This window comes from Leptodactylus fuscus, chromosome 3 (assembly GCF_031893055.1).
Source record: "Leptodactylus fuscus isolate aLepFus1 chromosome 3, aLepFus1.hap2, whole genome shotgun sequence".
Taxonomy (NCBI): domain Eukaryota; kingdom Metazoa; phylum Chordata; class Amphibia; order Anura; family Leptodactylidae; genus Leptodactylus; species Leptodactylus fuscus.
The window spans coordinates 162,437,430-162,462,359 of NC_134267.1; the positions used below are offsets into that span (position 1 = coordinate 162,437,430).

The 24,930-nt window shown below is 39.8% G+C and overlaps 1 protein-coding gene across 2 annotated transcripts in view; it reads right to left on the minus strand.

Moving 5' to 3' along the window:
• FNDC3B (fibronectin type III domain containing 3B) overlaps positions 1-24,930 on the minus strand; it is a 250,420-nt gene that overhangs the window by 175,274 nt on the left and 50,216 nt on the right. Inside the window, exons 2-3 of one of the 2 annotated variants that reach the window (XM_075268668.1) lie at positions 21,088-21,223; positions 6,721-6,796 (exon numbers count right to left, since the gene is read on the minus strand). In XM_075268668.1, coding sequence (XP_075124769.1) covers positions 6,721-6,796; positions 21,088-21,198 — 187 coding nt within the window. In that variant the 5' untranslated portion in view covers positions 21,199-21,223. Of the gene's footprint in view, positions 1-6,720; positions 6,797-21,087; positions 21,228-24,930 lie in introns of both variants that reach the window. The other variant, XM_075268667.1, reaches the window with a different exon arrangement.

Consider the following 24,930-nt stretch of genomic DNA (forward strand, 5'->3'; position numbering starts at 1 on the left):
GCAAACATGGTGAGAACATGCAAACTCCTTGCAGATGTTGCCCTTGGCAGGATTCGAACCCAGGATTCCAGCACTGCATTGCTAACCACTGAGCCACTGTGCTGCCTAATACCCAGTATATTTTACATATAGCATTAGAATATGCACAATACACTAACATACAGATGTCAAACGCTATATAAAGACTAGAATAGAAAAATAAAATTCTGGATAAATCAGTCAAAATTGTATTTGAGCAAAATATCCACAAAGATCCACACATCTGGATATTAACGGGAATGTCATTTGTTTTGAATAAATATTTTTTCCTGCTTTTAAGGTTTTAGTTTTTTTTTCTTTAACATTTCATACTGTGCTGGTTGCTCAACACAGTACAAGAGCTGCCAAATCTCAGTAAAATTACTTACAGCCAGTAGAAGTGTTGTCAAATTTTCATCCACACAAAAATAAAGTTAGAAAAAAATGAAAATGTTCAAATGATAATCTCCTGGCCACAGCATCATAATTAATAACCAAACCTACCATTAGTCCTGCTGTGTTTACAGCTTCATCCTTCTACCATTTCTAAGGTTCTCATTATTTTTTTACAAGTTTACAACACTTTGGTGCATATCGTTCTGCAGGATCTTAGAATGCCATTGACTTTCATAAAGAAATCTTGCAAAGTGCTGGCATATTGCTAAGATTAAGTCTTTACTCTATGATGGGTAATGATAAGTGGGCATCTGACCACTGGGACTTAGAACAATCCTGAGAATGAAGGATCTGCAGCATTGGTGCTCCTATATATCATAGTCACTGTTTTTTTCACATACAGCACCAGTGCCAGAAGTGTCAGGGTGCAAGGAAAATTCCAAATGAGAGAGGATGCACTGCATCCCTGTTTTCTCAGGATCAGTAAAGGTCAGATATTTAATCGATTATGAAGCGAGAAACATTTAAGACAGGAATGATTCCTTAGCATATAGCTGTATTCAAAGATGTAGTTAACTATAAAAGTGTGTAATGTACTTACATTTTCCCAATCCTTTTATTTTACAGCCACATCCCTAGACCATGAATTGTAAAGCCGGGATATGCCATAAATACCTGGTTAGCGGGGAGACCAGCATAGTATGGTGGCTGGGTGCCACTACTACATCTCAGCCCCACTGAAGTCAGGAACCGAGCTGCAGAATTCGGACACAGGGACCAGAGCCAACTTCTTCCAGGTCCAGTCAGTGGCTTGGGTCTCTGTATAAATATCATCATAGGAATGTTGATGCTCAGATATTTATGGCCTATACTTAGGGCAGGCCATAACTTAAATATTCCCGACCAACCACTTTAACATGCTGTGTATTGTCAAGTACTAAACATTTGGATTCATCAATGGACAAAACTGCAAATGTGTCAATGTTTCTCAATCCTCGTGTGCAGTATGGCTTAGCCCTCTGTTATACAGACATATGCTGCCTCTACTTCATCATATACAGTTAAGAAGCCCCTAAGATTGGGTTCACACTTGCGCTATGTGACTGTTCAGGCAGTCCATCCCCCATTCTTCTTGATAAATGTGGAGAGAAAAGTCCTGCAAGCAGGACTTTTCTCTCCGCATTTTTAGGCTGAAACCCGGCAGAAAACTGGTGGACCCCATTTTAGTTTATGGGATCTGGGGGTTTCCACGAGTAACCGCTCTTTAATCGGAGTGGGTTTTCTTTTTTCGGGTCCCCAAGTGGACCTAAAGAACAGAAACCCAAGCACAGGTGTGAACCTAGCATAAGTTTAATACATGATTTTCACTAAACAGTGCTTACAGTATGCACTGTCTGACAAATATCCCGTAGTCTTCATATCAAGTAACCAGAAGGCCACTTTGATGAACATTATGAAAGAGACTAGCCGTATACTGCTATGTCTGCTACTGAAATTTCCCCATTGTGGGACTATTAAAGGAATATCTTATCTTATCTTATGTTAGGCACTATATAACCCATTAGCACACACTAGTAGAGTCTTGTAGTTCTTTGTTCTTTATACAACCAGTTGCCTTTTTGACGTGGCATTCAGTTCCATATAGCACCTCACATTCCATAGCCACATAGGCACATATGATGAATGCCAGGCTATGCTCCAGGAGGTAATTATGTTATGATAGCGTCATGTGAGAACCTTGGAGAATTACAATGAGGACTTCATATTATTAAGTCATCATAATATCAGAATATGATGTGGATAACAATAACAACATCTCTAGTGAAAGTGTTGTGTCTGAAAAATAGAACACCTAATATATTTGGAGGAAAGGCAAAGAACTGAATTGGAAACATATTTAGGAGGAACTTTCCTCATAAAAAACACATAAAAAAGATTTCCCCTTTTATTCAGTCACATCTGGAATGAATATTGTCCTGCTATTCTGAACTTTTTGACTTCCTGTGAAGCTTCAAACTATCCATGCACACTTCTGATCGAGAGTATGTAAAACAAAAAGACAGAACATATCTGACTTGAAACGTTCCAGTGCTTGACTCATGCATGAAGTGTATTGGATGACCTCTGAATGGTGAGACAAACAGGTATCTGTAAGCATAGCATGAATGCTTATACAGTAGGATGGAGGTCAAGTTGTCGTGAGGGAAGTCTACTGCAGAGCCTGGATGGCAATCATTGAAGGCTGCATAGAGAAGGTTTGACAGTGTTTCAAAAACCTTGAGCAGATGTTGACCACCTTCCCCCCAAAAAATATGTGACTATGATCAGTCTACAATGCTGCATCAATGCTTTCACTCTTTTGAGGTTGTTCTTTAAAATCAAGGCCAAAACTTTACAACCCTTCAGAGATCCTATCCAGTCTCCACACAGAGAAGGGCTCGCTCTGTGTGGAAATCTCCCCAGTTTAATTATATGTAATTGCAGGGAGCCGTTCAGCACACGCCATGAGAGCGCAAGAACAACAACCTGTGTTCATTTAATGGAAACTCCACTCGAACCTCCCACATTCACGTACAATTATGTGATGTTTTTCTTTTGTGTCTGACAGATTAGAAGCGAAACCTAAACATATCGCTTGAATAAGATTTGTTCTTTTTCTAAAGGGCAGAAAGGGCTTCCTGTCAGTAGATAGTAATGACCTTCCCCTCCTCCTTCCCAGAGAAAATCAGATGCACAGGCATCTAACAGACAACATGGATACATTTACATCAATTGATGAAACCCACATTGGAAAGCAATTTCCACGAATGCGACCACTGGCTAGGTGATTTTTTTTAGACAAGACGACAAGAACACAGGAGATAAAGGAATAGTAAATTGTTTCCAGTAGCCTAAAATACAACCCACATTTACAGACAATGTATCTCTCTAATGTGTGAAATTTCTTACAGAGGTTATCGACCGTAGTGCCTGGGAATACAGAATAACCTTCATAGCATGAAATCTGCCCTTCTGGAGAAACACATTCTGGATTGTCCTGTTCTCACAGGGGTTTATGCTCCACTCCTACGGGCCCTGCTTATCATGCACACATTGGGTTTGCTACTTTTGCATTCAGGTACAATTAGAATTACAGAATTTCCCATTTTGCAAGACAGAAAGAAGAGTGTTGCAAAAATGACACTGTCAACTGCACAACTAATAGGTACAAGTGGGTTTTGTCCTTTTAGGAGAATCCTCTCACCTTGGCTCATTTGTCAAGTGGTCGAGATACATTTACAACAGCCAGTTATCAGGAGCAAGTGTTCTTTAGCTATATTTGGACAGATCATCTTCCCGTTCAATAGGGCCATAATAGAGCTTGACTGAATGAAACCTCCAATTCAAGAGAACCCTTTTGATTTAGAACTTCAGAAGTTCCAGTGTGGAATATAGTGCTGTATAGTGTTAAATTCAGGGCATACATCTAGATTAGCAGAGATCCCGAGTGAACTGTTTCCTAGTCCTTTGGGAATTACGACTTCGGCCCCTTTGATCAGTTGATCAATTAATTAGAAACTAAAAACATGGTACCTCTTGAAATGAATGGGCGTCCATTGTTTTCCAAATGAGTTTGCCAAACCCTTGGACTATAACTAATGGGGGGCAGGTGGTAGACTGAATTTGTCATCCTCCCCTTTCAGCTAAACATGTCCTAATAGGACACACACACAGGGATACTAAGAGGAGGCTTTAGTCCTATTGCTAAACAAACAAAAAGTTGTATTTTAGAGCAAGCTGCAAAAATCTGTTGTAAAATGATGACATGCGTGCTGTACTCCCAGATAATGCCAAGCCATGACAATCTGTGATCTGTATGATAAGACCACAGAATACTGAAAATTACCTCTGTTAACCTGGGCTGCCATGCCAGTAAAAAAGATTAGTGCTCAAACAACTGCTTGGCACATGTACTTGGAACAAAGCGAGCTCAGAGAAACGCAGACAGAATAACTGAAGATAACGGCTGAATAAATGATTTGTAAAACATAAAAATAGCACAAATGCTCGGCGGGGTTTAGACTTCTACAAAAATAATAAATGTAAAAATTCGAGCTCACTTTCTCAGAGGAAAAGTCACATTAATATCTTAGCTGCTCGAGTGTATAATATTATTCTCTTGTATCGACTTGATGGAGACGTTGTTTCAAGGACAGAATTTGTTATGGACTGTGGTCCAAATATTATCTGAATGTATACTTTATTGAGAAAAAGCCTGAGAAAAACATAAGGAATGTGTGTGAAATGAAGCGGGAAATGAAATGGTGCAATGCTCTCTTACTACAGTACCGTCCCCAGTAAGGATAGTCGTGTAATAGATGCATATGTACATGCACTGAATATTAAAAAGAAATCTTTGCAAAGCCAAGTAAACAAAATAATTTTACAAAATTGCCTTTTGACACCATGAAAGAGATTTTTTCTTTTATATAGTTGTGAAGATGAAACGCTTGCATCGTAAAGTTATTCTAACGCTAAGGCCCCATGTTGCAGAAACGCAGCTTTTTTTGTTGCAGATTTTGTTGTGTTTTTTTGAGCCAAAGCCAAGAATGGCTATAAAAGGAATGGGAAATATATAGGAAGCGCTTCTAATTCTCCCTTCTGCTCAATCCACTTCTGGCTTTGGCTCAAAAAACTGCAACAAAAAAAGCTGCATTTCCACCCATGTTAACAATGAACAGCACATAAAATTACTCGGTGATGTGCTGTGGTTGATCCATTTTTATTTATTTATTTTTTTATTTTCTATATATTTAAATATCACTGGCTCAGTAACAAACAGACAGCACATACATTTGTGTGCTGTCCAGATTTTTCCAAGACCCCGGACTTTAATGGGCATCTGTGGTTTGCAAAATGGGCCTGTGTGTGCCCATTAAAGTTAAAGGGTTCGTACGCAGTTAGTTATTAAACAAGGACATTAAATCCATGTAAAATGGATGTGAGAATAAGCCCTAAAAGTCTCTGTTCGCATAGGACTACTGATTTCTGCTCATAACAAAAGACACTGCTGGATTCAGTGACTTGCAATGGGCTCTGATGGGGCTATGTTGTGGTATGTTGCTATGTATGCTAGAAAATGTGTTGGAATTACAACACAAGTGTGAATATAGACTTAAGCTTCGTTCACATCTGCAACGGTAACCTGTTCGGGTAGTCCGCATGGGGACCCCCCTGAATGATCTACTGAACGCGTTGGCAAGCGGTGTTCAGTGAAAGCACACGGCCCCCATAGTCTATAATGGGATCTGTGTGCTTTCCGCATGTTCTCCACACAAGTCATGCAGACAGGAAAGTAGATCGTGAACTACTTTTCTGTTCACATGTTCCGTGCAGAGACCATGCAGTAAGCACACAGATCCCATTATAGACTATGGGGGCCGTGTGCTTTCACTGAACACTGCTTGCCAATGCGTTCAGTAGTCCGTTCAGGGGGGATCCCCATGCGGACTCCCCCGAACGAATTACTGACAAAGATGTGAACGAGGCCTTACTTACTGAGGTTCCAAACTCTGATGATTTGGCAGGTTTCTTTTTTACTGGTTAATCTTGTCATCTAAACTAAGCAAAAGTAACTGTAACCATGTCATAATATTTCCAAATAATTTTTACTGTATGTAATTTAATATTTGAATTGTATATTAAAGTATAAATCCCACATAAAGAATATGCATTTCCTAGCTATTTAAAGAAGGGAAAGAAGGGGAAGTGTTCAGTGCAGACAGCTCTGGGTGTTGCACATCTAGGGATCTTCTGCGATTATTGTGCCAGGGACATAGAATTTGGATTTCTGGGTATATTTACACTGCGCCCTGTTTGCAGTTCTGAGGAGTTAAAACCCCTTTAAAACGAGGTTGCGGACTGCTAAAGGAAGATTTGTACTACTTCATTTTCATCCCTAATTTACAAGTTTCGCAAAGTTAGTTCCCAATTTGTAGACAAGTACTGAGTCACTACAATTATACAGTATAATCCACAGTCCATGTTCTTACTGGTTTTAGCTGCAGGCAATGCACACGGTTTTCTCATCCAATATACTGGAATGCATCAGGCCACTGGACTACTGATTTTTATCGCCTAAATAAACCCATTATAAATTCCCTTTAAATGGGGGAAATATAAACCAAGTATAATTTTCTCCTCTGAAATGCGGTGCTCTCAGGCACCAGAAACCACACTGAAGGGTTTAGAAGCGTCAGTCTGACATGTTAAACGGGCTAGTGTGAGAATACTCTGTAGTTACAGCCTACCACAGACTTTCCTTACCTTGAATGCACTGTAGTGTTCCGTCCTCGGCGCGTATTGTAAAAGTTTCTCCGGGGTTAACCTGAACTAGAATGACCTGTCAAAAGAAGATAAAAGTCCTTTAGAACAATGTAACATCTGAAGTCTGCTGGAGCAGGTTCAGCAATATCCACTATTAAATGTAGTTGTGCAAATAATAAAATATACAGCTCACTACACAAAACACTCTGGCCTGTGAATAAAGCGGTAACATGACAGCACATAGAGAACTTCATGTCATGTCTGCAGAACGGAAGATGATGTACTTTGGGAAAAAATAGCTGCACAAGTTGTACCTGAAATGAACTTCAATAAGTGAACAAAGAGGCCATCCAGATTCATTAAAGGGAACCAATCAGTAGGATAATGGTGTATAATCTAACAATACTATTTAATAGCTCTAGAGACACTGGATATAAATATTGAATCATTTTAAACTTTTCTAAACCCGGTCCCAATAACTTGTGGTGCTGCAACGTACGTTGTGCTGTCAAGTGTCATTAGGAGTGCAATGTACTGACAAAGGTTCACTGGTAAGGCTGCATTCACATGTGCAATGGAGCCCATATGGTGCAGCGTCCATCTAAAATTTCAGACAAAAAACTGCAAGCACAACTTTTTCATCTGGCAACTTCAGAGAAAAAAAAGACCAGATATCTGATGGACCCCCATATAATCCATGGAGTTCGTCGGGATCTGTTATCTGTTATTACAAGGACCAGTCTTTATAGTTAATCCAGTCTTCTGGCTCTATAGTGAACCAGAAAAAAAGGTTTAAACAACGCAGAAGTGAACTCATCCTTAAACTTTCCTGAGTAACAGACAGATCGCTCTATAGAAGAAGAGAACACCTGTCAATTACAGGTAAGAAGGTGACATGAGGAAGGAATATAACAAGGATAAACATTTGTAATGCGCTTTTCACATGGAGACTCAAAGCATAGGGAGCCTTGCTGAGTAGGCGAGTTATTGGCTGCTGTACAGGCGCTCATCTCCAACACTCACAAATGTCAGTTTTTTGTATGTTTTTGGCATGAGGAAACCGGAGTACCCAGAGGAAACATATGCAAACACAGGGAGTATATACAAACTCCATGCAGATGTTGAATACAAGATCTCAGCACTGCAATGTATCTCATGAAAGCATCAGACTCCTATGAAGTACAGTGATGCTTAGCAGTTTAAAGATTGCATTTTGGCACAGAAAACATTTGCATCGTGCCTACACTTAGCGGTTCATACATGTCACCGTATTTCTGCCTTTTTGCTCTAACAGTACCCAATATGCTTTGAGACGTGTAGTAACCATTTATGCCATCAGATGCCATTTGTGGCAGTTCTGTCTGTTTGTAAAAGTGAAAGTGGGAGCACCTTTCTTCCTGGCCAAGATATAGACACACTTAAGAAAGAAGACTCCAAAAAGACCTGCAAAAGCAGCATCGGTGTGAAAAGATTGGGACATATCCATCAAAGAAAAGAACTTGCAGTTACAGATGTGTCATAACATTAGTGACATCACTTTCAAGAAATCTGGGCCAGTCTCTCTAGAGCTATTGGATAGGAAAACACATTTCTGATAGACTTCCTTTAAATCAATTACAGTCAGTTAGGTACAGTTTGTTGACCTCCGTCATACCTTAACGTGCTATGTGGCTACAAATACCAATATGGACTGCCGTTTAAGGTTTGACCATACATTTTTCTTTTCTCATTCACAGCTGCATTCACAATTCTGCTACCTCAAGAGCACTTCTTGCTAGTGGTATATACAATTCACCTGGTGATTTGCATTCTGGAAATTGTAGTTTATTGTCTTTGTAGCCAATTGCTTGCTTTATTTCTTATGGGCCGACCAGCCTTATTAATGATATGTCCTACATGTGAAATTATATGTGTACAATGAAATTCAGAGTGGACATACATGTTCTGTATAGATGGAGGGTGGCTATTGTCCAACACAGGGCTGTAGCTACAGCTGGATATTTAGGGGTGTGTCTGACAGCAAACACTCGACTTAAGAGATGATCTTCAGTGCTTGTTTCTACAAAACTAAGACATCTGCATACTCTGCAGTGATTCATTGAATGCACATACAAATAGAGCAGCTAGTGATGTTCTAACACTAAGACATTCAGTCTTAAACAGACTCACCCAACTGGGTGGTAAGGTCATCTTGTATGACAACAGAACGATTTGACATTGAACAGCTAATACTTGTCTTCCACCCCAAGACTGATATTCTAAAACTTAAAACGGTCAATAACTTTTAAGCAAACCTTCCCTAAATGAACAGTACTCACAAATAGGGCTGGGCGATTACCCGGAAAATAACCGGAAATCAACCAGGATAACCAGGATTTTATTCACGTCGGTTATTTTGGGTTGGCTGTCACATTATTTGCGAGGTTCCACCTGCAGTTTTGTTTGGACCAAACACATCCAAATAGAAACTGCTATTATGATACTCTGGGATTTCTTCATTGGATTGCTTACTCAACTTGACAAGTTTCTATCGAATTCTGCAGTTGTAGAAAGATCTACATCATCCATGTCTCCAAAGGATCTTAACAATAAATCTAAAAACATAAAATATGTTGTATATGGACTCAGACGCCACAGCCCAGTGTTTCTAAAAGGATGCTTGGGAATTATTGGTACTTATGGGCTGGGTCCTAATATCACAAATGTTTTCACCACTCAGAACTGTTCAGACCTCTCATATACTCTTAACTTGCAGCCAGCAGAATTAAATTCTGTTACCCGCTGTCAAAAAGTAGAAACCACATTTTTCCAAGTCAGAACTAAAATTGTACAGAAGGGAAATGTCACCTTCTTCTCCTACACAGGTTTTCATCAGCCTGGTTTTTACAACAGACTTCAGAAAAGAGTTGCAGAACCCTGAAAACCTGTATGCATGGATTTCCATTGTAAAGTCATTTAGTCCAAGCTGAACGTCTGCATTTAGCCTACAGCTCTCCAGTTTTGTTGCTGCCGCCATCATCAAGGAAATGTTGCAATCTTCCAGGAAAAGTAGTTTCTTTATGATGACATTCTTAGTACTGGCTACAAGTTGTGTTACAGGTCAATGTATATAAATGGTCCAATTTTTTTATTTTTTTTTATTTTTAATGACTACACTCTTGGAGGGGGTTATATAAAAGGGCTGGGGCATTATGATGTAAATTAAAGATTAATTGGCATTTTACCTCCATTATGATTAATAAATGATTATTTAGATCATAACACATTTCAAAGGCCAAATTATAATAAGGGCAAAATAGATTGTAGCAAGATTGCCCAACAACAAGTAATTGCCCATTTGCCCCTATTATAATACAATCTTGTAATTAATGGTACCAGCATCCGCCAATACAGTTGATCATTACCGTGGGGCACGGGAGCCTACAGGAGGGGAGTATGTATTGGGTGTACCTCGCGAGGTTGGCGAGGTTGGTCGTTCGAACCAAACAAATCCAAACAAGTCACCTGCAGCCAAGATTCAATCACAAACACTCCCCAAAACACTTATGGTGGATACTTGCCTTTCAAAGTAATTATGAACTTAGTACAGAAAATAACAAAAGTAACAACGGAGAACATATGACTTCCCATTCTGTGAGCTTGTGTTGTCTACCATTGTACAGCTGACCTATTGTCCCATCAAGTCTATTACACGTCACAATAACTAATTTACAATATCAGCTCTGGAAAGGCAGGAATGTGATGTACGAAATTTTGCATCATATGACGGATTTTAACAGCGCCATTTCATACACCACAATCTACTGCTCATTCAGTTGTATGGTTATAATATTATTCTGCACAAATTACCAAAGAGATATACCATGGCAGCATGTCTCCTCTAGTATGCATTGGTGTATATGGTATGAACCATGTGTATGGAGATATTCTTCCCTAGAAATGGCTACAGCCAAGTGTAATTGTGTAGAAGGAGCAACAGATCAGCTGCACTGTGGTAAGCCACACGACCACTGTCTGCACAGTCTGTCCAAACACAGGATAAAACGGGTCATTTTTTTTCTGTCTGATTTGAATAGAATTGTACAGAATAAAATGTACATATACAATCGGAGGCACAAGAAGGTAGAGTATTTATGCTCCCTTATGGGAGCCCTATTGCTTCTCTGTATAATATAGAACTGAAAAACGGTGATGTCCATAATCCCGAAGCCTTAAGTAACCTAGGCTACTAACTGAAAAGGGTACTTATATACCGGTCATACAGTGCATATAATGTCACCTGTAAGTGATGGATTACTGTCATTTATACAAACACATAATACTAGATGAATCACTAATAACTAAGCACTTTACATTTTGCAAGTCACTAACCCTAAAAACAAAATGATTTTTATAAATAGAAAAGGAAACATTCACAAAACCTGTAATCGCCAGATCACAAAGCAGTCTCCATGGTTTATGCATATGGAAGTAAGCCGTTGTTATCGCAGTGACAGATTTTGCTCAGATGCTCTGCTAATTGTCATCTTTGCCTACGGTTGCTATGTTCCATCGTTTGATTCCAGCCAACAGTGGGGAACATCACTAATGTTTATCTAGGACGCAATACTTCTTCAAAAGGCCAAAAAACACATTTTCACTTCCAGTAATTGGTGATATTTTCTTGTCATTTTCACAACTTCATAACAAAATTTAATTTGAGAAGGTTTTTCACCTGTTTGGTATTTTTAGCACGAAAGGTGAAGAAGTTGTTTATATATGCATGCATATAATACATATGTATACATATAATATAATATAAACATAGAGAGCCTCAACGTGTGCGTGTGTGTGTGTGTGTGTGTGTGTGTGTGTGTGTGTGTGTGTGCGTGCGTGCGTGCGTGCGTGTGTGTGTTCATCTATAAAAACAGGTTGTGTCAAGATTTGCTTTTTGCAATCTTTGTTTTGCCCACAATATTGCTACAGAAATCTATGTCCTATTACACAGCAGGTACAAGTTGTTTTTATATAATACATTGTGACAATTATGTGTCAAGCAAACAGTTTGGGCAGGGATATTACACAAATAGTGACTAGAGTCTCTTCCTGGAAAGACTATTTTATATTATCATTACATATTAGGAAAACATCAGAAAACTGAACTAAAAAAGCGTGAATAAAACAAGCTCACACTTGTGTGTGATCCCAAAATAACTATGGTAATTAAACCAAAAATATCATCAGGAAGTTTGCGATACTTGGCTTCTATGACATCTGTATCAAGCATGTCACGATCTTCAATTAGATCAGGCTAGGACTGTAGACTCTAAAACAATGTTAAAGTTAAGGCCCCACGGGATGACCCGCAGCCAAAAAGTGCTGCGGGAAAAATCCCGGTGGCAACACATCACGGTTCTTCCGCAAAGCTTTAAACAGAAAGTTCGTACAGTTCTCTTTTGCGGACTTTCTGTTACAATTATATCTATGGGGAAAACGCTGGCGTTTCCATAGATATAATTGACATGCTGCGATTTCCAAAAACGCGTCGGTTTTGGAAACCGTGGCGTGTCCACTCCGTGGTTTTCACAGAGCAAGGTGAGCATGGGTGGACAAATCGTAGCGTTTCCTACCTGTGGGACCCTGGCATAAGGTGGTTTTCTGGGCAAAAAATAATTTTTAAAAAGAGGTGTGTTTGTGCTATTAATAGTTTAATAAGTGCAACCAAATACCTTTAGCAGTGTTTTGATTGATTTCTGGGGGGTTTTTTTTGTAGCTCCTCTGTATTTGTTTACATGGGTGGTTTGCAGTTCTTTTTTTCCTACAACTACCAAGATTCATTGGTGCTTCACTCAGAGCTGACTCATACTCTCTCCCTTTCACTCCCTCACAAACCCTCCCTGTTTCCTTAGCTAGCACTCCTGCTACTAGCCCTTCCCAACTAACTCACTTCTCTTCTTGACGTCTGCCAGCGCCTACCCGACACTCCGGCTCCATTGCACAGGCTTGGGCAGCTGGTAGATGTCAGGAAGAGGAGGAGCCAGCCCGTAGAAGAAAGAGATTTTCTGTACCTAGAAGATCCAGACAGGAAGACAGGTAAGTATGATGGGGTGGGGGGTTAGTATAGGTGATATTCCATTTCCAGAAACGAAACATCAGAGAAAAAAAATCTAAAAATGTGCCTGGGGCGGTCACATGACCATCCCTGCGATCTAGGTAAACATACTTTTTTGGTAAACTAAGTAAGTTAGAAGGTAGGCAGGTGGAAGGCATGGATAGCTTATTGTAGAAATATAATTTTATTCCAGACAACCCCTTTAAGAGTAAACAGTTGGCCTGACCAAACACATAAGGCTATTTTTTCATAGTAATTTACAAAAGTTGAAAAGATCTAACAGTATCTACCAGTAGTTATTGGCCAGGCTACTACCTATATGGTTCTCATGACACTAAGAGGGCATTCACACAGTAAAATTGGGTGCAGTTAAAACTGAATCAAGACTGCATTAGGGAAAACTAAATGAGTTTCACCTGTAGGATTAATAAACTGCAGTAAAAACCATATCAAAACTGCACACATTTTTTTCAGATGCAAGTGAAAACAATCTTGGACATTACCCACTGCAAAAAACATAAGTGAAATGAGCAACAAATCTGCAAAATACTCCTGTCACAGGGTATGTAATAAATGAAATCTTCAGTAGATGTAAAAATATGCAGCAGAACTAAAAATCTGTAACAGGTCCTCAAATCCACACAAATTATTTTCCACATTTTGGTCAAGCCCTTTATCCTATATGCATTGTAGGGTACTTTGGTTGGAGATTTGTTGTGCAGAGTCCTCATTCAATATTCAGAATGTCAGTGATTCAAAACATATTCTCTTCATGGAGATCCTTCTCCATCCCATTCATCCAGTCCCAAAAAGTCAACATGTTGCATTTGTGATACAATTTCAGTCTTTAAAGGGAATCTATCATTAGAATCCCTTTTTGAACTAAGTCCATGTCAGAAGCCTTAAGAAAGGCTATTCTTCTCCTACCTTTATTATTGTTATCTGCACCGCCATTACAGTGTTTTTTTGCTGTATGCAAATGAGTCTTCAGAAAGCACAGGGGGCATTCCCCTTTGCTCAAAAAAACATAGGGGTGCCCCCTGTGCTATCCAAAGATGCTGTCCAAAGACTCTCAGGCGACGCCTTCATCTTCTTCTCCCAGCTGTCTCTTCGCCACATCATCGGCCGTGTCTTCAGCCGAAAGAGCCAACTGTGCAAGTGCGTTGGCCATTTTCCTGTGGCCGAATGGACGCTCGTGTAAAAAGCCACAGGAAAATGATCGATGGACAAGAGCAGTCGGCTCTTTCGGCTGAAGATGCGGCCGATGACACGGTATATATATATGGTTGGGAAAAGAAGATTGAGGCATCCCTGGAGAGTCTTCGGATAGCACAGGGGACACACTCCTGTGCTTTTTGAGCAAAAGGGAACGCCCTCTGTGCTTTCTGAACACTCATTTGCATACTGCAAAAAAACACCGGAACGGCGGCGCGCATCAGTATAATAGAGGTAGAGGTTCTTAAGGCTATTCTGACGTGTGCTTAGTTCAAAAAGGGATTCTAATGATAGAATCCCTTTAAGGCCTTACTCACACATCAGTGTTTTGGATCAGCGTTTGCAAGCAAAATACCTGAAGCAAATAAAAAACGAAAAACAAGTGGAAATCGATTCATAATTCCTGATCTCTGCATAGCCTACATAGTCTTATGACTTAAAACTCTGATGCAAAACACTGACATGTGAATGAGGGGTCATACCTTTAAGAACACTTTATCACCTATCCACAAGCTAGGGGATTAGTGTCAGACTGAAAGGGTGTCTGACCCCCGGGTACCCCAGTGATCAGGAGAATGGGGGAACTCCCCCAAAAGGCTTTTAAATAGAGCAGCAGTGCTCCTTTCATTGATATGGGGCTGCAGGCACTGCCGGAAATTACTATTATGTAATTTAGCTCCATCAAAATGTATGGGGTGGGGGAAGAATAATGGGATAGGATGTACAGTCAGCATGCACACAGAAATGACTGATTAAAAGATTCTGCCCTGTAAAAATCTCTCTATAACTAACCATATAAAAACATTATTGGCATAAAATCATCTTTAGGCTAAATAAATGAAAGATAAAATTGAATTAAAAAGATTACCAGAAAAGTGATTTAGAAAACTGGAATATTCTGTCACCATAACAAATTGAAATGAAGGACAGGAAGTGCCTCAATAATTGTCCTGTTTTGCAAATGTGTTGAGCAGAGTTATACAAACTGTAAACTGGAAGGCAGATGCCCTTCCAAGTAACACAGTCATTACTGCAGATATGTGCAAACACCCTTCTGGATTTATTCACTGTGTCAGGCCTAGAACATTCCAATGAGATGGACGTGTGGAGAGACGTATACGTGGAACCGGAATGTAAATAAGTACTACCCTGTTTCCCCGAAAATAAGACATGTTCTTATAATTAATTAGCTAACGAAATATATGACCTTTCTTATTTTCGGGGGATGTTTTATGCAGCGGCTGGAGCGGGGAACAATCGGCAAACAAAGCGGGGAACAATTAGCGGAGTGCCGGCATGACTGCCGGTTGTATGTGATCCAGAAGGTGAAGGGGGGGGGTGTCTTATTTTCGGGGAAACAGGGTAAGAAGTTGTTTTATATGCAAGGAAAAACAGGATTATTAAATGGATATGTAAAGAGTTACTGTCCTTTCACAAAAATGTTGACCTGTCATAGTGAAGGTCCAGGTGCTGAGACTAAGAGGTAGACTAGCCCATCCGTGAGCTTCACACCTTCAACTGTCTAGGTGACTCTAAGGGCTAGTTCACACGTGAACTGCCCGCGTGGGTTTTGACACAGAGAGAGCCGCGGCGAGCCGCGTCTCTCTCTTGTCAAAACCCGCCCGCCGCGACCATCGCTGTCGCGGCTTAACCCTCTGCTGTCGGCTCAAATGAATGAGCCGACATAGGAGGGAGCTGCCGGGGGCGGAAGCCGCGCGGCTGAGCCTGCGCGGCTTCCGCCTGAAGAAGGACATGTCCTTTCTTTTCTCCGCTAGCAGCAGCTCGCCGCTAGCGGAGAACAGAAGCCCGGCGGTCTCCATAGACCACCATTATGAGGGGAGGTTTTGGACGCGAAATCCGCTGTCAAAAACCTCCCCTTATACTCACGTGTGAACTAGCCCTAAAAGGCCTTCCAGCTGCCAAGGAGATAGCAGAGACAAGCCCTTTGCCCCCTTGGGTATAAGAAAAAAAAATTAATACCACAGAATAATTTTTTTTTCCATGTTTAGAAGGCGATTCTGAATTGATGAGGTTTTAGTATTTTAATATGTGAAAATATAGATCAGTTCAATTTGATCAATTAATGTGATCAAAGGACATGATGTCACTTCCTGAGAAGAAAGCAACCATGTTTGCTATCAGATGACCCCTTTAAATTATCATTTCACTTTTTTTAACCTACTGTACATGAAGTTTGCTGAACAATTTTTATATATACTTTATTAACCTATTGGGCTTTATTTCAGAAGAAAAAAGTTCTGAAGTTTTTCTTAGCAATATTACCCCTCTATTGCTAGTATATGGAGCTATAGCAAATGACAAAAGGGTAAGTGATGCAGATCACTTCCAAATAGCTGAATCTCAACTTTATACCATTTAGAAAAGTAATTCTGGTGTCAGAGATTCTTAACAATGTCTACAGCCGTGCAAAATACATTAGACTATAGAAGTAAGATAAATAATAAGAAAATAAAAGTAATTTATCCTGGATTGAAATATTTTTAATAATGTCTGATAGGTGAGGGTATCAATGTATGACAATTGACAATGTATGACAATGTATGACACTATGACATACATAGTAGATGAGGTTGGATGAAGACATCAGTCCATCAAGTCCAACCTATAACACTAGAAGTATAGGCATCTACTTCTGTAAACGTATAAAATGACAAAAGTGAATTTAAATGGAACAAACTATATAAATCAATAGCTCAGTTGTATATTTGAAACTTTAATATATCTCTATATATATCTACCTTCTATGAAAACAATAACTGAGAGTAAAGATTTTTTTTCATTTTTTGCCCAATCCAATTTTCTTCATACTAATATGTGAATATGGACCAATCTTTGACACATTTATGGAAAATTATCTAAATTAATTCAGTCGTTTTTCTCCATTTTATTACTTGCTGCCAAGTATCCATACAATGTGTATAACTTTAAGCAGCTGCTATGAGACCTTGAAAGCAGCTGTCCCAACAGAAGATGCTTTTCTTGTTATTATTTCTCATTTTCCTCCAAATAGAGGGCAGGGCAGATTGTATCCAGCTGCTCAGTTACTATATGTTGCATCCAATGTACACGGCCAGATTATCTGGGGACCTCCCAAATATTCAGAACGGTTATTTTATTTAATACATACTTTGTATTGCTTATATCTATTAAACAAAATCTAACGCTTATAATGCTAATAAAATAATTCCAGTAATTAATTAGAAATAAATGAGTATGTTATATTGGATTGTTACCTATTGGCATGTCAATCCAGCCAAAAACATGAGCTAGATGTTGGCCGGACATTGATTTGACAGCTTCTTCAGCTGACTCCCCTACACATATGTATGCTTGGCGCAGCAGTGCATGTGCAATGAATAGGAGGAGACAAAGCCGCTGCCAGACATCTTCCCAATATCTACCCTTGAGGGACAGCCAGAAAAGCCCTTTAGATGACTGAAATCATTGTTTTTAGTCAACATATACTGAATCTAATATGTACAAACTGCTTTAGAACAAGTTTGTGAATACTGAAGAAGCTCAAATTAAAATATCAGTGTAAAATTCAAGAAGTGAATGGTAGCTTTATTAATAAAAGACTAGCACTGACCATCCAAAATGTAACAAACCTCTGAACGTCACCAATTCTATATGAGAATTCTCAATGTCTTCCTGCCACTTTGGCGGTCTTTAACCACTATCAGCAGACGTACTTTATGTGAACCAAATGTCCTCGGTGCTGAGTTGGTATTAGTGTATTTGTGGACTTCCTGTGAGACTTACAGTACTTATAGTGTGGTGGGACGAAAGGAACACATTGATACACTGAAGTACAGCATTGCCTTCTAAATACAGAAAGTATTAGTATGTCATCACTTCCACCACAAATCCCAGAAACAAGTGGTTTAGGATAGTGGGTGAAGACATGCAGGTCATTCCTTTTTAACCACTAGCTAGCTAAGCACCAGGAATTGCTGGTCTATAGTAGAGATACAACCCAATATTATAGAATCACTTATTCCAATTCGCATGCAGCTGTTTTGGGCTTGTTTGCCTTCATCCACCCATTAAGCTAAATGGAACAAAAATTACTAAACCTGCAATTGCAGAATTTGTGATGGAACATTTAACATTCTGCTTGAAGAAGGTCAGGCTTAACTTTCTGTCAAACAACATGTATAAAATGAGAGAATAAGAAAAGGGATGTCTCAAATAATAATAATAAAATAAAATAGTCCAATAAAGTTCTGTACATTTTCTAGAGTAGTGGCATCTGGAACTGTAAACCCACTCCCATTTACTTGCACAGGAGCAGCTGCCAGCTGCATACCTAGTATATGACTGCTAATGGTCTAAACTGATGATTGGGACAGGGTCCTGGTGGTCCCCAACCAATCTGATATTGATAACTTATCATATAGATAGGTTTTCATTATCAATTGCCTTCAGATCATAGACAAACCCTTTAAACAGCTTGTCAAATGATGGACACTGACTGGATCCTAGGATATGTGAACAATGTCTGATTAGTGAAGGTTCAACCTCTTTAATTTCCAACAATTGCTAGAAAATGTGACAAACATAAAACACAGAAGACCAATCATTCCAAGCAGAGAAAATATGGTGCAAGAAAATCATGTCTACTGTATAAACATATCACAATGCCACTTATATATCTATACATTACTGGTATCATTATATATGCACTGCTTATTTTTACATGCATAAGGACAACTTACCGCTTAACCTCTATTCACATCTCATTGCAAGTATGCATTGAAGGCACTATTCTTCTTCATAAAAGTCCCCCAAAATTTATAGTAATTTTAAGATCCAACAATATAATTAAATACATTTATATTTCCCATTGCATTCGCCCAATGTACCAGACTGGGGAAAGAATTTTGGTAAGGAAAGTGATGATCACATAGTAAATTATGGCTACTGTAATACAGTCCTCAACATAAACCATTTAAATTAATACTTTCATATGCTTAAGAGACTGGGATCAAACAGCCATAAAATGATGATTTAATGATGTGGTTAGACAAAAGTTTAGAAATGAACAAAAAGATATGTAACAAGTGAAGAGAATAAAGCAACATTTCCCAGGCTTTCTTTCAGTGGAAAAATTAACCAGGTCCAGAAAAAATAGAAAAGGGAACATTCAGCAAAATAGATGATAGACTATGCAAGTGTCAGTGTAAAACAAAACCCAAGAACATAGTATACTCTACATAGAAGGAAATGTAAGGGAAATTTAAGAGAACTTTAAAAACTTCTATGAGCTGTTTATTATAGGACTAGAATTTACCCGCGACCTCGTCCGCGGGTCATTGTTGGAGACGATGCAGCAGAGCCCATGGACCCCCGCTAACCCCCAAACCCCTCTTTTGCACCGATCTCTCTCACACGGCAGACCGTGAACTCCTCCCCCGCAGCACTGTAGTACCCCCGGGCCACCGAAAGTCATCTTCTGCGGCCCCCCTCTCCTGGGGGGCCCCCAAACCCCTCCTCCACATTCCCCATTGCCCCATACCCTGCATTTCCCCGGTATACTCACACAGAGCCGGCTCATCCACTCCACGTGTGGTGTCCCTCAGATTTAGGCCGCGTGTCCGCCTCGGACCTGAGTCAGGAGTGTCCGGCATCTTGTCAGGGGCGCAGACTGTCCCCAGTCGCTGGACTTGCCGAGCGCCGCATAGTTGATGCAGCATGGCAGAATCGCGCCAGAGATCCCGCACATGAGGCACCATCTTCTTCACTACGCTCTGTACCAGGCTGAATCCTCTCACAACATAGCGTGCACCAATCGGCGTACGCTTCAAGGGCCTTTGATAACGTCATCTCAGGTCCTCAAACTTACTCCCAACCGAACTTCGGTGCTCGCAGTCGTGACGCCTGTCCACCCACGGGGATGGTAAGTAGCCTATATTCTATTCCAGCCGGCATTCTATGTGTGTGTGAAATTTGAGGACAATCCATGCAGTGGTGTAGGCGTAATTGAGGAACAAACATCCAAACAAACAAACTTTCACATTTATAATATTAGTAGGATTAGTAGGATATATTACAATAGAGAGGACTGAACACAGAAATATATTCCTATCTAGTATGTGGTAGACCTTGCTTCTCAGGGTCATTTTACCCCTCGTTCACATCTGCGTTGGTAATCTGTTCATAGGAGTGCGCACGGGGACCTCTCGAACGGAATACCAAACTCACTGGCAAGCACTGTGCCAGTGAAAGCACACGGACCCCATAGACTATAATGGGGTGGCGTGAGATCTCCGCAGGGAAGAAGCGGACAGGTAAGTACTTTACAATCTATTTTCCTGTCCGCATGACTCATGCGGACCCCATTATAGTCTATAGGGTCTGTGTGCTTTCACTGCACACCACTTGCAAATGCGTTTGGTAGTCCGTTCTGGGGTACCCATGCGGACACCCGAAACTGATTACCAAATGCAGATGTGAACCAAGCGTTACACAGGATGTTGGTGTCTGAAATAAGAGTCGATCAATGATAAAAGAAGTTGATCAGTGCTCATTTAAAGGACCTAAACAGCCCAACAAATCTCTATAAGCATAAATGATGAATTAATGATGTGTGGGGATGAATGACTGTTAAAGCAATTATTCATCCCCATACACATTGTGTAATTGTCTGCAGTTTATCCCATGTTTTAAGGAAAGATTTGCTGCCGACAACAGTTTTTTGGCCTGCATAAACAATCAAACACTGTGATCACCTGACAACAAATTTACAAAAGGTAATAATCAGAGAAAAGTGTTTTAGTGAACTTTCATTCAACCGATCTTAGTCTTGGGAAGATGGGAGTACAGGTTGTGATCAATCTTTTTTCTCCAACAGGTAACCAAAAGGGAGTTGTTTGTACTGACACATACAGCTTGTCTCCTTACTCAAAAAGAGGGAAACAAAACCAGTTTTCAAAAAGATGTATATACACCACCATAGAGTTTTTTGCTCCGTATTATAGGGAAAAAGTTGTCCAAAACAGGACAAGTCACATAAATCAACAAAATTTGACTTTACCAACCTGCTGTGACCCATCTCCATTTACTATATGTGGCATCATGGCTACCTCCCCATTCAGCAAGGGTGGCAGTTCCAGTGGGATTTGGTCGGTCATCATCATTGTGACGTACATTCATGGAGAATTTTCTCTCAGCTGCCTTCCTAAGAAAAAAAAAGAGAATGTTAAGCACAAAAGCCATATCTGACTAATATTTTGCTGGTATTGCAATAATATTAAATACTATAAAATATTGTTTTAAAAATTGGCAAGCAGGGCTCACCTATGTTAAGAAATTAACACTGGACCAACACAGGATGAAAAGATCTGGTACTTTTAACATTGAATTTACGTGTGAAACCAGGCACAGAGTAAAATATGACCAATACTAGCCATACAAGCTAAGGGAGTTCAAGTAAGGCTAAAACATGGTTACATAGTTGATATGGTTGAATAGAGACAAAGGCCTATCAAGTACAGACTATAATCCTACCATGTTGATTCACAGGAAGGCAAACAAAACAAAACAAAACACAACATTAGGCTGATGCAATGTATAAACCATCACAAGATCCTGATGCAGACACCTCCATAATTTCACTGCTCTTACAGTAAAGAATCCCCTGCTATTATGATGATAAACCACGTTTCCTCTAAACACTGAGGATGTCCCTATATTCTCCATTCATATATTTGTGTATAGAAATTATTTGCCCCAAGCTGTTTTTTTTAACCTAAATTTGATAATCTGTCTTTGTACTTTAATCCTCCCATTCTCAATTATTTCTAGGCTACAGTACAGACATAACTTTTCAGTGATTTAAGAGTGATTAACCAATTAGATATTATAGAGGTTTGACAACTACAGGTCGGCCTGAGGGCTTCCCAGCTTCCTCAATTTGCAATAAGCTTCTTTTACGGATAAACATAGTAAACGTAATGTGGAAGCCATCACCTTCACGAGAAGTTCTGAATTGCTTATGTATAGTACAGCAACCAAGCTCCTGACCTTAAAGTACATACCAAAGAAGTCTACTGTGCCAGCCAGGTCCATTACATAATAATCATAAATAATGCCACAGTTATTAAAAGAACGATGAAGAAATGTTTATAAAATGAAAGGTTCTGCCAGGCACATCGGTATGAAAGACAAAACCGAGCCATGGTGAGCAAGGTAGCAATGTCTGCTCTTGTGGAAAATATTCCGAGACATGACCCAAACTAAGAAGAATGTACACAGCTGCTTGATCAGGCAACAAACAGTCTGGAAACTGTCGCTTTGTCTCTAGTGAAGAGCGAAATCACACGTGTTACGTTACCCTTCGAGGAATAAGACAGATTGATTGCTGGTTTCATACAGGCAAAATAATGTCAGAATGACAGCAGATGCTGGGATTTAGAGGAGCACTTTATAGATGAAATACGCCGTACCCCAGCTGCTTTCTCTAAACATGGCCTAAGAATCTTGTGCATATAACACACTGTTATTTAAACAAATATATTAGGATTAAGCCACTGGCTTCTAGTCGATACTGTTACAGTCATATGAGTTGGAGCTAACCTTCATTACCAGGAGCAGTGCAACATTTCTAGAGTATTAGATGTTGGATATCTATTGATATATCCTTTCAGCTTGACAGAATCTTTCCGTTCCGCTTGAGGCTTTCCTCAGCCTAATAGTTTGGAGTATAGGCCTGCTTGTTGACCTACTCCCAACTCCTCACATCTGCTACATGTGACCCTAATGTACCTTAACCTGTGCAGGCACAAGCAGAGACGTGTTGATGTTCACTACAGCACTAAGTATTTCTGCAGATGAGAACCTAAAGAAGGTAAGAACACTGAGGAAGACCTACTGAGGACACTGAGGAAGTCCTACTGAGGAAGTCCTACTGAGGACACTGAGGAAGTCCTACTGTGGAAGTCCTACCGAGGACACTGAGGAAGACCTATTGAGGACACTGAGGAAGTCCTACCGAAGAAGACCTACTGAGGAAGTCCTACCAAGGAAGACCTACTGAGGACACTGAGGAAGTCCTACTGAGGGTTGCAGCAATAATGCGTCAAAACACAACAAAAACTTTGACCGTTTAACACAGCAAATAATTTTAAGATCAACGCACTAATTTTTTTCCCATCTACATTGCACTTATTGCTGTCTCTCAATAGGGAGAATACCTCCATTCATACAGAGTATTTTTTATTGATAAATTTAAAGGGTCATTGGGTACAGAAATTGATGACCAGTAAGTTATCAAAATCAGATTGGTGAGGGACCAACACCTTGGACTCCTATTGGTCCTACTATGTTCACATCTGTGCTGCAGTGTCCATTGTTCTGGTCCATCAGTGGTGCTTAACGGGTCAGTGACTATAATGGAATCAGTCAGGTGTGTTCTTTTAAACTGAAACAGCCGGATGAAAAAGTCAAACATGCAGCACTTTCTCATCCGGCAATTTTTAGCAGTCTTACAATGGAAACTACAGTGCAGATGTGAACACAGCCTTAGCTGTTTCCAGGGCTGTGTTCCTTAGAATAGCTCAATATGTGTTATACCACAATGTCCTTTACACAAATTATTTGTTACTATTTTCTTGGAGAAAATATAGGGTTATGGCTCACCTGTAGAACAAGCGCCAACTTACATATAACCTACTGGGAGTCATATCTTTAGAATAAGTGAATAGAGTTATGAATTTTTTTATATATTTTTTTAATACCAAATTGATCAAGGGCACGGTAATCAAATGAGGTTTGTGATTTAGCATTTGGTGACAGGTCCTGTGCAGTGGTTATATGTACTAGATTCATGAGGACAAATGAACATTATAGAGTAGAGTATCTTGCTTTTGATTGTCCATTCCTGCCACGGAAGGCTACATTTCCCAGTAGTGATATGTGCAGGACACGTGGCTATACCGGCTTCAATATGAATTGAGGTCTGCTTAAAGAGACCATCTCCAAGAATGGAGATTAAAAGGGAATTTCACCTTTTTTACCAATTTTTTTAATACTGAAAAGTGAAAGTTTTTACAAACACCCTTCCATGAGATTAATAGAATTAAGGGGCCACACGGTGGCTCAGTGGTTAGCACTGCAGCCTTGCAGCGCTGGAGTCCTGGTGTTCAAATCCCGCCAAGGGCATAAAACCATCTGCAAGGAGTTTGTATGTTCTCCCCGTGTTTGCATGGATTTCCATCCCATATTCCAAAAGACATACTGATAGGGAAAAAAATGTACCTTGTGAGCTCTATGTGGGGCTCACAATCTACATTAAAAAAAAAAGGATTAATAGAATTACATGCATTGTAGTCGCATTCTGCCATTTACAGGTGAACACATTTGTCTCTATTAGTTTATGCTTACAGAAATTAGAGGAATTAGTTAATATGGAGGTTATGCAACAATTGTACTAAATATGGCTTTCATTTCTAATGCAGCTGATGTATAAATGTGTACTTGTTATTAAAAACGTCTGTTGACTCACCAGACCTGCAGGGACAAAAAATTTATTCTGAATGCTGAGCGACGTGGTACTGAGCGTGCGGCAAGAACAAAGATTAAGTATCCTTAATCTTCCAATAATTTAAGGGCTGTTAAACTGTGAAGTAGTAATCAGTTTTATTGTATATTAGCCCAAAATTCTGGCAGTCTTTCACCCAATAAATTGGTTGAGTGTTGTAGCATAGCCAGAGCCAAGAAAAGACAGAAGAGATGGTGATGCTAATTGTACTACACCAATATAGGTAGAAGTATTAGGCTGGGTTCACACAGGATTTTTTGAACCGGATTTTGACGTGGAGGCCGCCTCAGAATCTAGTCCAAAAAAAGGTTAGCTGCGACTGGATGCTGAAGCAGTGCGGCTC